Source organism: Scyliorhinus canicula, chromosome 22 (genome assembly GCF_902713615.1).
Source record: "Scyliorhinus canicula chromosome 22, sScyCan1.1, whole genome shotgun sequence".
Lineage (NCBI taxonomy): Eukaryota > Metazoa > Chordata > Chondrichthyes > Carcharhiniformes > Scyliorhinidae > Scyliorhinus > Scyliorhinus canicula.
Genome location: NC_052167.1, coordinates 16,596,334 through 16,612,059, shown reverse-complemented (window position 1 = coordinate 16,612,059; position 15,726 = coordinate 16,596,334). Strand labels below are relative to the sequence as shown.

The window sequence follows — 15,726 nt, the reverse complement described above, 5'->3', positions numbered from 1 at the left end:
GGTGGATTGGCCGTGCTAACAATTGCCCCTTAGTGTCCCAAAGATGTGCAGCTTAGGTGGGGTTGCGATGATCGGGGGAGGGAGTGGGTGCTCATTCAGAGGGTTGACACAGACTCGATGGTCCGAATGGCCCTCCGCATTGCAGGAATTCTATTCCAATACTCTATGGAGCTGAAGTGGCCCCTGGAAATTCGCAGGTGGCAAAGGTAACAATATCTGACCTTTCTCAGTTGACCTCGAAGCCAAGCAGTGGGCATGAGGTGGGTATGAACAACTTGGCCACACACAGACGCACCAGGGTATGACTAAGCCCCGCCAGTGACCCCCCCCCCCCCCCAATAGAGAAGGTGTGTCCTGGGAGAAGGGCTTTCCCCAGTGAGGTTTGGCACCTTTAATAGAGTTTGGCAAAGCCTCCCACACAAGCAGCCTTGTTGTGTGTTTTGTGCAGTGTTGACACATGTCTCAGTGAAGTCCCTCCGCCCTCCAGATATCGCTTCATTGCAGAATGGGCTTGCCCCTTCCGGCAGTGTCCAAAGTTGTTTCCTCTGCGGTGCCTTATTCTGTCGGTGTAGAGGCAGCTCCCGGTGGAAAGGCAGCTTCGAGACTGGGGAGATGTCCCACTTCAGTAAGGACACGCTGCTGGCTGCTGCGGCACTCGGAGTGACTTTCACCGCTGGACTATTGCTGGGTAAAGTGTAACAGTACTGCCAGCCTGGATACACATTGTAGCAAATCCGCTCTCTCCCCCCATTCTCACTCTCCTTCTCTCCCCCCCCCCCCCCCCCCCATTCTCACTCTCTCCCCCTCCATTCTCACTCTCCCCCCCCCCTCCATTCTCACTCTCTCCCCCCCCTCCATTCTCACTCTCCCCCCCCCCCTCCATTCTCACTCTCTCCCCCCCCATTCTCACTCTCCCCCCCCCTCCATTCTCACTCTCTCTCCCTCCATTCTTACTCTCCCCCCCCCCATTCTCACTCTCCCTCCCCATTCTCACTCTCCCTCCCCATTCTCACTCTCCCTCCCCATTCTCACTCTCTCCCCCCATTCACTCCCTACCCCCATTCTCACTCTCCCCCCCATTCTCACTCTCCCCCCCATTCTCACTCTCCCCCCCATTCTCACTCCTCCCCTATTCTCACTCCCCCCCCCCATTCTCACTCCCCTCCCCCATTCTCACTCCCCTCCCCCATTCTCACTCCCCTCCCCCATTCTCACTCCCCCCATTCTCACTCCCCCCCCATTCTCTCCCCCCCATTCTCACTCTCCCCCTCCATTCTCACTCTCCCCCCATTCTCACTCTCCCCCCCTCCTTCAGCCTGTCACTCTCTTCCCCCCCCCCTCAGCCTGTCACTCTCTCCCCCCCTCAGCCTGTCACTCTCTCCCCCCCTCAGCCTGTCACTCTCTCCCCCCACCTTCAGCCTGTCACTCTCTCCCCCCTCCTTCAGCCTGTCACTCTCTCCCCCCCTCCTTCAGCCTGTCACTCTCCCCCCTTCTTCAGCCTGTCACTCCTCTCCCCTCCTTCAGCCTGTCACTCTCTCCCCCCCCCTCCTTCAGCCCATCACTCTCTCCCCCCTCCTTCAGCCTGTCACTCTCTCCCCCCCCTCCTTCAGCCTGTCACTCTCTCCCCCTCCCCTCCTTCAGCCTGTCACTCTCTCCCCCTCCCCCTTCAGCCTGTCACTCTCCCCCCCTCCTTCAGCCTGTCACTCTCTCCCCCCCTCCTTCAGCCTGCCACTCTCTCCCCCCCCTCCTTCAGCCTGTCACTCTCTCCCCCTCCTTCAGCCTGTCACTCTCTCCCCCCTCCTTCAGCCTGTCACTCTCTCCCCCCTCCTTCAGCCTGTCACTCTCTCCCCCCTCCTTCAGCCTGTCACTCTCTCCCCCTCCTTCAGCCTGTCACTCTCTCCCCCTCCTTCAGCCTGTCACTCTCTCCCCCCTTCAGCCTGTCACTCTCTCCCCCCCTTCAGCCTGTCACTCTCCCCCCCTTCAGTCTGTCACTCTCTCTCCCCCCTTCAGCCTGTCACTCTCTCCCCCCCCCTTCAGCCTGTCACTCTCTCCCTCCACCTTCAGCCTGTCACTCTCTCCCCCCCCCCTCCTTCAGCCTGTCACTCTCCCCCCTCCTTCAGCCTGTCACTCTCCCCCCCTCCTTCAGCCTGTCACTCTCCCCCCTCCTTCAGCCTGTCACTCTCTCCCCCCTCCTTCAGCCTGTCACTCTCAACCCCCTCCTTCAGCCTGTCACTCTCTCCCCCCTCCTTCAGCCTGTCACTCTCTCCCCCTCTTTCAGCCTGTCACTCTCTTCCCCCTCCTTCAGCCTGTCACTCTCTCCCCCCTCCTTCAGCCTGTCACTCTCTCCCCCCTCCTTCAGTCTGTCACTCTCCCCCCCTCCTTCAGCCTGTCACACTCTCCCCCCTCCTTCAGCCTGTCACTCTCTCCCCCTCCTTCAGCCTGTCACTCTCTCCCCCTCCTTCAGCCTGTCACTCTCTCCCCCCTCTTTCAGCCTGTCACTCTCTCCCCCCTCCTTCAGCCTGTCACTCTCTCCCCCCTCCTTCAGCCTGTCACTCTCTCCCCTCCTTCAGCCTGTCACTCTCTCCCCCCTCCTTCAGCCTGTCACTCTCTCCCCCCTCCTTCAACCTGTCACTCTCTCCCCCTCCCCTCCTTCAGCCTGTCACTCTCTCACCCCCCTCCATCAGCCTGTCACTCTCTCCCCTCCTTCAGCCTTGATGTGGAGATGCCGGCGTTGGACTGGGGTGAGCACAGTAAGAAGTCTTACAACACCAGGTTAAAGTCCAACAGGTTTGTTTCAAACACGAGCTTTCGGAGCACGGCTCCTTCTTCAGGTGAAGACTTCACCTGAAGAAGGAGCCGTGCTCCGAAAGCTCGTGTTTGAAACAAACCTGTTGGACTTTAACCTGGTGTTGTAAGACTTCTTACTGTGCTCCTTCAGCCTGTCACTCTCTCCCCCTCCCCTCCTTCAGCCTGTCACTCTCTCCCCTCCCCTCTTTCAGCCTGTCATTCTCTCCCCCTCCCCTCCTTCAGCCTGTCACTCTCTCCCCCCTCCCCCCCATCAGCCTGTCACACTCTCCCCCTCCCCCCTTCAGCCTGTCACTCTCTCCCCCCTCCCGCCTGTCACTCTCTCCCCCTCCCCCCTTAAGCCTGTCACTCTCTCCCCCCTCCTTCAGCCTGTCACTCTCTCCCCCCCCCCCCTCCTTCAGCCTGTCACTCCCCCCCCCCCCCTCCTTCAGCCTGTTACTCTCTCTCTCTCTCTCCCCCCCCCCCCCCCCCCCCCCTCAACCTTTTGAGTCTGACCCCTGGCTAAGTTAGGGTAGAGTTGACTTCAGTGTCCTTGAGTCTGGGTCCAGGAGGGTTGGAATTCCAGTGAACTTGAATTCAGTAGAAATCTCAAACGAAATATTGACTGTGACTTTTGTTTCAGAAAGCCCGTCCAGTTCATTATTTAATGTCCTCCAGAGAAGGGAATCTGTCATCCTTACCCAGCCTGTGACTCCAGACTGGCTCGCTCAGTTTGAGGGCAATTAGGGATGTGCAACAAGTGTGATATCCCATGAAAGAATAAAGATACGATAGCCCGCAAAGCCGCACAACAGCAGGCGTTGCTCTGCGCACATTGAAACGCTCAGATTAAATGAGGGCCTGGTTGTAAACAGGGAGGCCTCCCCCACAATTCAGCTTTCTTTCTGTTACTTTGTGCCATCAGGCTGTTGCCTGAGGTTATTTTGGTTATTTTCCATATTCTGATCATGTGATGGATCAGATACCGAGGTACACTCTGGGATTTGCCCCAAAGCTCATGAATTTCAGCAGCAATCGCTCAAGTGCAAAAGACTTTCCTTGTTTTATTTCAAACTTTCTGTTTTAATGCCTCTTTTATCAGTGCATTCCCGTAGAGATTAGTGGACGGGCCACAGTTCTGATTGCAAGTTTCAGATAACTCGCTAGCCAGTTTGGTGCCAGTTCCCCGGCCAGTTCTGAGCCCGGGTTTACCTTCGCTTCATAACACTAGTCAAATAAATCTGGCAAAGGTGTAGTTGTTGAGGGACAGGTGCATTTAGACGGCAGAATTAACGGTGTCCGTTCTACCAGCGCACCATCGGGAAACACACGGTGGGGGGAAAGAGGAATCGAGTCCGGTATATAATGTGAAAGCAAATTTTGCGGATGCTGGAAAGCTAAAATTAAAACATAAAATGCTGGAAAAATCCCAGCATAGAATTTACAGTGCAGAAGGAGGCCATTTGGCCCATCGAGTCTGCACCGGCCGGTGGAAAGAGCACCCCACTTAAGCCCACACCTCCACCCTATCTCCGCAACCCAGTAACCCCACCTAACCTTTTTTGGACACTAAGGGCAATTTAGCACGGCCAATCCCCCTAACCTGCACATCTTTGGACCGTGGGAGGAAACCGGAGCACCCGGAGGAAACCCACGCAGACGCTGGGAGAACGCGCAGACTCCGCACAAGCAGTGACCCAAGCCGGGAATCAAACCAGGAACCCTGGAGCCGTGAAGCAACAGTGCTAACCACTGTGCTACCGTGCCGCCATCAAACGTTTCGAGTCCAGGATGACTCTTCTTCAGCTCTGTAGACTCCAAACGCAAACTCAGTTTTTATCTCCACGGGATCTGCCAGACCTGCCGATGTACCTTTTGAGGAAGGAAATATTACAGGGCTCTAGGGAAAGAACAGATGTGTGATACTAATTGGAATCTATTAATTAAATAGCTCTATTTGGGTATGGTTTTGTAATAGCGCCAGGGGCTTCGTGTTCTGTGGCAAAAGTTTCCCTCATTCTGTCCACTCCTGTGATTATTTTTTATCGCAAGCATGTTGTTTGCTTTATTGTACAAATATTAAAGTTACACAAAGGGTGCATGATGGCACTACATTTTAATGGTTTGGATTTCTTTTGGCTGAATTATTCATGTCATGTGTAACATGACTTTTGTTTGGTAGGGAGAAAGTGTTTTTCGCACAAATCATCGCTCAAAACCTTTAAGAGTCACAGTGGTGCGAAAGGAGATCCTTTAATGGATTACGTGTTACAGAATTCTCTTCGAGAGCACCCGGTCCTGAAGAAGTTGAGGAAGGTCAGTAACCTCGCCATTTAACTACTTTTGGGATTGCACAAAAAAGAAACGATAGTTAGGCACCATCAAGTGATGGGAGCTAGATGCGGAAAAAAAAGTTATCGGAGCAAATCATTTCATACATCATAGACAGTAGTCCTGGCCATCTGGGAAAGGGATCTGAGCAATTTGAACCTTGCGATGGTGATGTTGAGTGTCTGGGGTTACAGGAAGATATAGAGGGGCTGGTCAAATGGGCAGATGGAATTTAACCCTGAAAAGTGTGAGGTTAAACATTTTGGAAGGAACAAGGTGACCAGGAAGTATTCAATGAGCGGCAAGACACTGGGACGTCCTGAGGAACAAAGGGACCTTGGGAGTGTTTGTCCACAGATCTCTGAAGGCAGATGGCAGGTTAATAGGGTGGTGAAAAAGGTATATGGAGCACTTGCCTTTATCAATCCAGGCATAGAGTGCAAAAGCAGGGAGGTCATGTTGGAGTTGTATAGAACTTTGGTTAGGCCACAGCTGTAGTACTGTGTGCAATTCTGGTCGCCACATTATAGGAAGGATGTGATTGTACTGGAGGGGGTGCAGAGGCAATTCACCAGGATGTTGCCTGGGATGGAATGTTTAATTTATGAAGAGAGGGTGGATAGGCTTGGGTAGTTTTCACTGGAGCAGAGAAGACTGAGGAACAACCTAATCGAGGTGGACAAGATTATGAGGGGCATGAACAGGGTGGATAGGGAGCAGCTGTTCCCCTTAGTTGAAGGGTAAGTCACGAGGGGACCCAAGTTCAAGGTGAGGGGCAGGAGGTTTAAGGGGGATTTGAGGAAAAGCTTATTTACCCAGAGGGTGGTGACGGTCTGGAATGCACTGCCTGGGAGGGTGGTAGAGGCGGGTTGCCTCACATCCTTTAAAAAGTACCTGGATGAGTACTTAGCCTTGAATGTTAAGACGTGTGCCATGGGCCTCGTGCAGGCGAATGGGATTAGGTCAGCTGTTTTTCATGCATCAGTGTGGACTCGATAGGCCAAAGCGCTTCTGCACTGTATTTTTCTGTGATTCTCTGATAAACTTGATTTGCACAATTTATAAAAGCATCTTACAAAACATTTCACCGTGGACATTACTGTAAGTGCAGTAGAATTCAGCAAAAGACCAACACCCTATCTTCTGATTAGGCACATTACAGCTTTCCGGACTTAACATTGAGCTCAACAACTTCAGACTATGAACTCCCTTCGCCACTTTCGCCCCATTTCTATTTCTATCACTCAATCCATTGATTCATACGGAAGCTAAAGAAATTCGGCATGTCTGCATTGACTCTCTCAAACTTCTACAGATGTGCCATGGAGAGCATCCTATCCTGCTGCATCACAGCCTGGTATGGCAACTGCTCGGCCCACGACTGCAGGAAACTGCAGAGTGTGGTGAACTCAGCCCAACGCATCACACAAGTTTGCCACCCTCCCAATGATTCTGTCTACACCTCCCGCTGCCTCAGGAAGGCAGACAGCATTGTCAGAGACCCCTCCCACCCAGGCTTTTCCATCTTCCAGACCCTTCCATCAGGCAAAAGACACAGAAGTCTGAAGACTTGCACATCCAGACAAGGAACAGCTTCTTCCCCACAGCTACTAGACACCTCTACGACTCCCCCTCGGACTGATCTGTTGCCTGTAAGAACACTATTCACGACGCCCTATGCTGCTCTTGCTCATGTATTTGCTTTGTTTGGCCCTTTGTTCCCGCACTGTAACCAATCACTGTTTGTCAATGTACTCTGTCGATTATTCTTTTTTTTTGTCTATTATGTACGTCCCTTGGCCGCAGAAAAACCCTCTTCACTGTACTTCAGTACATGTGACAATAAATCAAATCAAATCAAAATCAAATCTTTCCATCTTGCTTTTCCCTTGCCACCATCTCCCACCCCCCCCCCCCCCCCCCCCCAACTAGGGCCGTCTGTTCCCTGTTCCACGTTGTCCTTTGATACACCGCTTCCCTTTGTTCATCCGTTAACATATTCCGATCTCTCAGTGCGCCTCTATCAGCCCCCTTCTTAGCCACGATCACCACCGTTTACATTCCCCTTGTCTTTCTGTCCACAACATCTTTGTCAAGCTCTTCCTAGCCTCCACCTCGGGCCGGTCCTCTATCCATCCCTTACTGCTCTCCCCCCCCTCCCGACGACAGCACAAATCCCCTCCCCCCCCCCCCCCACCGACAGCACAAATCCCATCCCTTTTTCCAGTTCTCTCCAGTTCTGGCGGAAGAGTTGTCCAGACTCGAAACGTTAGCTCTCTTTCCACAGATGCTGCCGGACCTGCATTTTCTGTTTTTTGCTGCAGTAGAATTCATCTCCACTCGGTGCTGCCTCAATGCCATTTCGGTCCTCCTGCTATGTACATGATGCATTGCTTGCCGGGCAGACCGCCCCCAGGAGCTCCGCACAGTTTCCTCCCCCTGTGAAGCTACTTGCTCACGAACTTCCTTTGGGGAGACAATCTGCCACGTTTACCCGGTCTGGCCTATCTGTGACTCCCGACCCCCATGTACGCTTACACCCTTACATAATGAGGGGATCTATAGCTTGTATTTTGCTTTCGCGTTCGTTTACCTGGCCTGAAGATGTTTAATTCCCCTTTGGTAGAAACCTTTATACACACACACACATAAATTGTGCAACATTTTATCTCCCTTCTGACCAAAAGGTTGAAGTGGGAACCAGAATTTATCATTAAAAGAGGTGTGTAACAGATGCAGATCAGAATTTAGCAAAGGTATTTTGTATAATTGACCTGTGATCTGGTGTCAGACTGGTACAGCCCAGCTCCTCCGTCAATTGAGCAAAACATTTATCAACCGTAACTTTGACACGTGAAGTCTCTAATTTTAAGCGTTCAATATTGTCTTACAATTGGGAAATGAAGCCATTTTAAGCAGTTTTATAATTGGCACGGCCTTGGCACAAGTCAAAACATGACGAGCCAAGACAGTTCCCACTGGGCACAGGGTACAGGGCCACGGCTAAGTCTTCCGAGAAGGAGCAAATGTTCGGAAATCCCTTTCTCACCCTTTATTCTTTTTCAAATTCCTTTTCAGCGGACTCTCCAAGATCCAATGAGCAGGATGATGGTGGCCTGTGAACAGGCTCAGCTGATGGCTAACTTGATAAAACTCATTAAAGCAAAGAATGTGATTGAGATAGGTGAGTAAACCTCCAGCTGAACCCTCACTTTGCAATCCACGGGCACGGTTAAAGAATCACAAGTACAGAACACTGAATGGCCAAAGAGGTGTAGGTTTGGTTAAGGGGCTATTGGGATGAGGCGGGGCTGTGGGATTGGGGTGCTCTTTCAGAAGGTTGGTGTAGACTCGATGGGCCGAATGGCTTCCCTCTGCACTGTAGTGATTGTATTTTATCGACAAATGCAGGGGGGAGGGGGGGTCACGCTTTGAGCAATAGGAACCTCCCAGTCATTCATTTAGAGAAAGAGGAGCTGAGGCAGCAGTGTTTAGCACTGCTACCTCACAACGCCAGGGACCCGGGCTCTATTCCTGTCTTGGGTCACTGTCTATATGGAGTTTGCACTTTCTCCGCGTGTCTGCGTGGGTTTCCTCCGGGGTGCTCCGGTTTCCTCCCACAGTCCAAGGATGTGCAGGTTAGGTGGATTTACCATGCTAAATTGCCCCTCAGTGTTCAAAAGGTTAGGTGGGGTTATTGGGTCACAGGGATAGGGTGGGCCGTGGGCCAAGGCAGGATGTTCTTTGAGATGGCCGGTGCAGACTCGATGGGCCAAATGGCCTCCTTCTGCAGTGCAGTGACTCTATGATTGATTCTGTGATGCTGAAGATTTACTGGGAGGGTTTCGAGAATTGATTGAAAGTTTGGTCAAGGGGGGGTTTTCCGAAATCTCTTTAAAAGGCTAGGGCACAGATGGAAAGAAAGAAGTGCATTTAAATAGTGCCTTCCACATCCTCAGGAATGTCCCGAAGTGCTCCATAGCTCATCACATTTTAATCACTGTTGCAAAGCAGAGAAAGGGGTAGTCAATTTATACACGGAAACCCCCCTCCTCATGAGCTAATGCCTAGATGAACTATTATAGTGATGTCGGTTGAGGGATAATTATTGACCAGAATACCAGGGAGAACTGTATTGCTTTTCAAAATATGACTGGACCCTTTAAGCCAATCTGAGAATGCACATGGGCCTTGGTTTATAGTTTTGTGTTAAAGTGAGCACATGACAGTGTCGCACATCCTCAGTACCTCAACCGACAACCTTCTGACGCTCGAGGCAAGAGCTCTACCACTGAATCAGAGCAAAAATCCGAGTTGGAGAGGTTGAAGTATCTCGGAGAGCAGAGTTGGGAAGTGGGGAGAGGGAGAATATACAGGATGGCAGAGTCAGGAGACAGGAGGATTATGGGAAGACCCATGAAGATGAGGAAAGCCACGGTGGTGGGATGGGCTGAGGCCATGGAGTGATTTGAAGATGAGGATTGTAATTCCAACCCCTTGTGAAAATGGAGCCGGTCAAGCTTATTTGTTTGCAGTGGGTCAAGGAGGATCAAAGAAGCGTTTAATATGGGGCTTCAAAAGATTTTTTTCCAAATAAATATCCATCGGGGGCGAGCAGTGAAAATTAAACCCCTTTCCGGCCAGGGAGGAACCTGTGGACACATGGAAACATGGGACTCAAATCCCATCATCTTTAGCATGGTAGCACAGTGGTTACCACTGCTGCTTCACAGCGCCAGGGTCCCAGTGTCGATTCCCGGCTTGGGTCACTGTCTATGCCTGTACCTTCTCCCGGTGTCTGCGTGGGTTTCCTCCGGGTGCTCTGGTTTCCTCCCACAAGTCCCGAAAGACATGCTTGTTAGGTGAATTGGACATTCTGAATTCTCCCTCAGTGTACCCGAACAGGCGCCGGAGTGTAGCAACTAGGGGATTGTCACAGTAACTTCATTACAGTGTTAATGTAAGCCTACTTGTGACAATAAAGATGATTATTATTATTACAAGCGACTCTAACATTCAAACAAACACAATTTTACCTCGAAGCGGCCTTGTGCAACACACACAATCCAAACTCCATGTTTGACTGAATAATTGGACATTGTCTGAAAGTAAAATCAGCTCAAATCCGATAACTAATGCGAACTGGACTTTGTTATGAATTGATTCATGTCAGAATGTGTCAGCAAAAGTCCTTTTCAGCAATGTTAGCATTGTCAAACTGTAATGGAATACGATTCGGTCAAGCAGCATGAGCTCTAATTAACTATTGTTTGTAATTTATTGACAAAAAATGTATACAATCGTGAACTGGTTTAGTTGCCGTGTGACAAGTGGGTTGAATAAAGTACTTGGAAAGCATTCAATTAACTTTACAAAAAGAACACTCATTTTAAGAATTTATTGGCATTGATATTAATTGCGGCTGTGTTGGGTCTGGAGGTTGTCAGTTCAAGTCCCAGTCCAGAGACGTGAGGGTAAAACTCTAGGATGATACTACGGTGCAGTACTGAGGGAGTGCTACCGCTATCGGAGACACTGGCCGGGATTCACTGGAAGCTGATGCCGAAATTGCGTTTGTGCCAAAATTGGGGGCGGTGCCGCATTCGCAACGGCATACTCGGGGAGTACGCCGCACGCCATATGGACGGCCTCAGGACGTTTAGACTTAGACTTAGAACAGTACAGCACAGAACAGGCCCTTCGGCCCTCAATGTTGTGCCGAGCATGATCACCCTACTCAAACCCGCGTATCCACCCTATACCCGTAACCCAACAACCCCTCCCCCTTAACATTACTTTTTAGGACACTACGGTCAATTTAGCATGGCCAATCCACCTAACCCGCACATCTTTGGACTGTGGGAGGAAACCGGAGCACCCGGAGGAAACCCAACCTGAGGCTCTCCCCCGATGGGCCGAGTTCCCAACGACATGGGTCATTCATGCTTTTTTTTTAAATCGGGAATCCGGTGTGGCAGCTGGGGACCTCGTCCAGAGCCGCCACAGTCGGGGAGGAGCCATTCCGCAGGCACGGCGGGCTTTGGCGGGGGGGGGGGGGGTGATCGGGCGTGGCAAGGGGGGTTACTGGGGTCCGGGTCCGCGAGCGGCTGACGCCATGTTGCACGGCAAGCCGCTGCGGGTCGCCACAGTGCGCACGTGCGGCCACGGACCCGGCAGTTCTCCGGTCGTATCCGCAGGTAAAGTCTGGGGCTTTACGTTGCGTGCCTGCTAGCCTCCCACCAGACGGTGGATCGATGCAGCTTTTGTGCAGTTTTTTTCGGGAGTAAAACTTCCCACGCCAGAGTCAGCACTTAGTCTTCAAATCGGAGAATCCAACCCACTGTTTTTCAGATGAACTGTTAAACCGTGACCATGCCTGTTCTGCTAAGGAGACATAGTAGATCCCCTGGGGCTACTTTGGTGAAGAGAAGGGAGTGATTGAAGGCTTTGGAGCGGGTATAGAAGAGGTTTCCCAGGATGTTGCCTGGTCTAGAGGGCATTAGCTATGAGGAGAGGTTGGATAAACCCGTTCTTCTCACTGGAACGATGGAGGTTGAGGGGCAACTTGCTTGAGGTTTACAGGATTATGAGGGGCATAGACAGAGTGGATAGTCAGATGCTTTTTCCCAGGGTGGAAAGTCAGTTACTAGGCAATATGGGTTTAAGGTGCGACGGGCAAAGTTTAGAGGAGATGTGCGAGGCAAGTTTTTTTTTAGATCGAGGGTGGTGAGTCCCTGGAACTCGCTGCCGGGGGAGGTGATGGACGTAGGCACGATAGTGACCTTTAAGAGGCATTTTGACAAATACATGAATAGGATGGGAACAGAGAGATATGTACCACAGAAGTGCAGAAGGTTTTACTTTAGACAGGCATCATGGTCGGCACAGGCCTGGTGAGCCAAAGGACCTGTTCCTGTGTTATACTGTTCTTTGTTCTTTGGTCCCTGGCTTCCAGGCCACTAGTTATCCCTCAGTCAAAGTGGCTGCTAATGGGATCTTGCTGTGCACAGATGACCTGTCGCGTTTCAAAAGTACTTCATTGGCTGCAAAGTGCTTGGAAAGTTGTGAAAGGCATTCCTGCCCCAACTCATCATCCCCTATCGCACCTGTATCTTTTGTTCTCCTGTGGCCCAATTGCCTGCCCGTCTCAAAGCTCTGTGCAAATGAGTGCAGAAGATGAAGGCTGAAGCATTTGCTACAATCTTCAGCCAGACGTTCCAAGTGAATAATCCATCTCGGTCTTCTCCAGAGGTCCCCAGCATCAGTCAGCATCAGATGTCAGTCTTCAGCCAATACGATTCACCCTATGTGATATCAAGAAACAGGTGGAGGCACTGGATACAGGAAATGCTATGGTCCCAAATAGTACTGAGGATTTGTGCTCCAGAACGTGCCGCGCCCCCAGCCAAGCTGTTCCAGTACAGCTGCAACACTGGCATCTACGCGGCAATGTGGAAAATCTGTCCTGTACACAAAAAGCAGGACAAATCCAATCCGGCCAATTACCACCCGGTCAGTCTACTCTCAACCATCAGCAAAGTGATGGAAGGGGGGTCTTCAACAGTGCTATCAAGCAGCACTTACTGAGCAATAATCTGTTCACTGACGCTCAGTTTGGGCTATGCCAGGGTGATTCAGTTCCTGATCTCATTACAGTCTGGACAAAAGAGCTGAATGCCAGGTGTGAGGTGAGAGTGTCTGTCCTTGACATCAAGGCAGCATTTGATTGAGTGTGAATCAAGGAGCTCGAGCAAAACTGGAGTCAAGGGGAATCAGGGGAAATCTCTCCGCTGGTTGGAGTTATTCGGCGGTTGATTGTGGTTGTTGAAGGTCTTTATTTTTAATTTAAATTTAGGGTACCCAATTTTTTTTTCCTAATTAAGGGGCAATTTAGTGTGGCCAACCCTCCTAACCTGCACATCTTTGGGTTGTGGGGGCGAGACCCAAGCAGGCATGGGGAGAATGTGTAAACTCCACACGGACAGTGACCCGGGGCCGGGATCGAACCTGGGACCTCAGCATCGTAGTCCCAGTGCTAACCACTGTGCCACCTGCCACCCTGTGGTTGTTGAAGGTCTATCACCTCAGTCCCAGGAATGACTGCAGGAGACTTTTCGGGTAGTACCCTTGACCCAACCATCTTCACCTGCTTCATCATTCTCCTCCCCCCTCCTTCGTAAGGTCAGAAATGGGGCTGTTAGTTGATGATGGCCCAAAGTTCAGCAGCATTCGCGATTGCTCAGATAACGAAGCATTCTGTGCCAATATGCACCAAGACCTGGCCGATACTCTGAGCTGTTTGCAAATCTAGAAACTGGCTGGCCAATTTTAATTTGATTTTTTAAATTTGCGGTGGTAACCTCATGGGCAGCACGGCAGCACAGTGGTTAGCATTGTTGCTTCACAGCACCAGGGTCCCAGGTTCGATTCCCGGCTTGGGTCACTGTCTGTGCGGAGTCTGCACGTTCTCCCCGTGTCTGCGTGGGTTTCTTCCGGGTGCTCCGGTTTCCTTCCGCAAGTCCCGAAAGACGTGCTGTTAGGTAATTTGGACATTCTGAATTCTCCCTCTGTGTACCCGAACAGGCGCCGGAGTGTAGCAACTAGGGGATTTTCACAGTAACATCATTACAGTGTTAATGTAAGCCTACATGTGACATCAATAAAGATTGTTAAGGCGACAAATCAGATTTTACTAACAAGCTTCGTGAACTGTTCTTAGTTTGAACATTTCCCTTCTCTTTTGTTTAATTATTAAATGTTTGGCTTGGTTTTGATTCTGCAGGTGTGTACACCGGCTACAACACCTTGAACATGGCTCTTGCAATTCCAGCTGATGGAAAAGTCATTGCCTGTGATATCAATTTGGAATTTGTCAAGGTTGGAACGCCATTTTGGAAGGAGGTGAGGAAAGATTGCCGTCCGACTGATTGGTTAGTTGTATCATTTATGAGTGATGTCTTGCCAGTTTTTAAGCTAACACAAATTCCAATTAATTATTTTGTACACGGCATTAATGAGACCGAGCCTGGGGTACTGTGTACAGTTTTGGTCCCCTGATTTGAGGAGGGATGCAGGCTGTTCACAGGAGGTTGACCAAGTGGACTCCAGATATGAGGGGTTTGTCTTGTGAAGAGTTTAGGCCCATACTCTCTTGAGTTTAAAAAATTGAGAGGACATCTAATTGAGGTATATAAAATGATAAAGGTATTGACAAAGCAGACATACAGCGGATGCTTCCCCTTATGGGGCAATGTAGAATGAGAGGTCACGGTTTTAGGATAAGGGGCAGCAGATTTAAAACAGAGATGGGGAGAAATTGCTTCTCTCAAAGGGTCGTGAATCTGAGGAATTCACCCCCTCCCAGAGTGTGGTGGATGCCGGGACATGGAGCCAATTTGAGGAGATAGACAATTAGTAACGCGTTGAAGGGCTAAGGAGGACGGGCAGGAAAGTGGAGTTGAGGCTAAGAGGGGATCAGCCATGACCGTATTGATGCCGGAGCGGGTTTGAGGGGCTGAATTGCCCACTCCTGCTCCTAGTTCTTATGTTCTCATGCCGGCCCCAGCCCCCAAGTGTGAGACAGGAAGAGCGCTAGCTGCTCTAAAAGCAGCTTGAGTTTAAAGGTCCCATTGAAACTAACAGGCCGGAGAAAAAGGTAAATGCCTCAGGTAAGTGGTTGGGATTTGGGGGGGGCTCAGATCTTCAGGGGGGCTCAGACCTTCGGGGGGGAGGGGGGGGTACAGACTTTCGATTGGGGGGTTCAGACTTTCGGGGGGGGGGGGCTCAGACTTTCGGGGCGGCGGCTCAGATCTTCAGGGGGGCTCAGACTTTTGGGGGAGGGTACAGACTTTTGATTGGGGGGGTCAGACTTTCAGGGGGGGTACAGACTTTCGTGTGGGGGTACAGACTTTCAGGGGGGTTCAGACTGTGTGGGGTAGTAGGACATCGATGGGGGAGTGTGGTTGGACATCAGTGGGGTGACAGCTTGGACATTGGGTGCTGGGTGTAGGGAGAGGGAGCGGGTGGAGGGGGGAGTGTGTGCGGTCAGGGGTGTGACGGTCAGGGGGATGTTGGGTCAGGGGTTTGGGGCCAGGTTGAAGAAGGATGCTGAGAGCCGGGTGATGGGGGTTTGGGCGGGAGGGTGAGGGTCTGGTCAAGGCGGGGGGGGGGGGGTGGAATCCTGTGGTGGGGAAGACCGTGAGTTGTGGAGTGCTCAGTTGGGGGTCGCGAAGTGGGGAGATCTCCGGGGCTTCGTGAAGTTGGGGGTGACCCGTGCGGGGCTTGGCCTGGGTCCTGTAAATAGTTACGCTGAAGTTAGAAGTGCTTTTATTTCTTAACCATTAGTGTAACACTGGCAGAAACATCCGAAGATAACAATATAAATTGTTTTGTCAGATGGTTCCCAACGTAGTATTAACATGTATTAGATGCTGTGGTATGAAGAGGCAAGAGTTCAACTCCTTTTTCACCAACACACCTTTAATGGTTCAAACTCACTCTGCACAGAACTCTACAGATCATCAGCAGCTCCAGAGTCCACCTGAAGCCCCTTTACAAATCAGTGTCAATCATTGAACACTTAACATAAATGAGACAACTAATTGCAATGTC

General features: G+C 50.9%; 1 protein-coding gene across 1 annotated transcript in view; it reads left to right on the top strand.

Moving 5' to 3' along the window:
* The first annotated feature begins 502 nt into the window (after positions 1-502).
* comtd1 (catechol-O-methyltransferase domain containing 1) overlaps positions 503-15,726 on the top strand; it is a 50,244-nt gene continuing 35,020 nt past the window's right edge. Inside the window, exons 1-4 of the mRNA XM_038782940.1 lie at positions 503-688; positions 4,967-5,100; positions 8,194-8,299; positions 13,898-14,016. Coding sequence (XP_038638868.1) covers positions 613-688; positions 4,967-5,100; positions 8,194-8,299; positions 13,898-14,016 — 435 coding nt within the window. The 5' untranslated portion in view covers positions 503-612. The remainder of the gene's footprint in view (positions 689-4,966; positions 5,101-8,193; positions 8,300-13,897; positions 14,017-15,726) is intronic.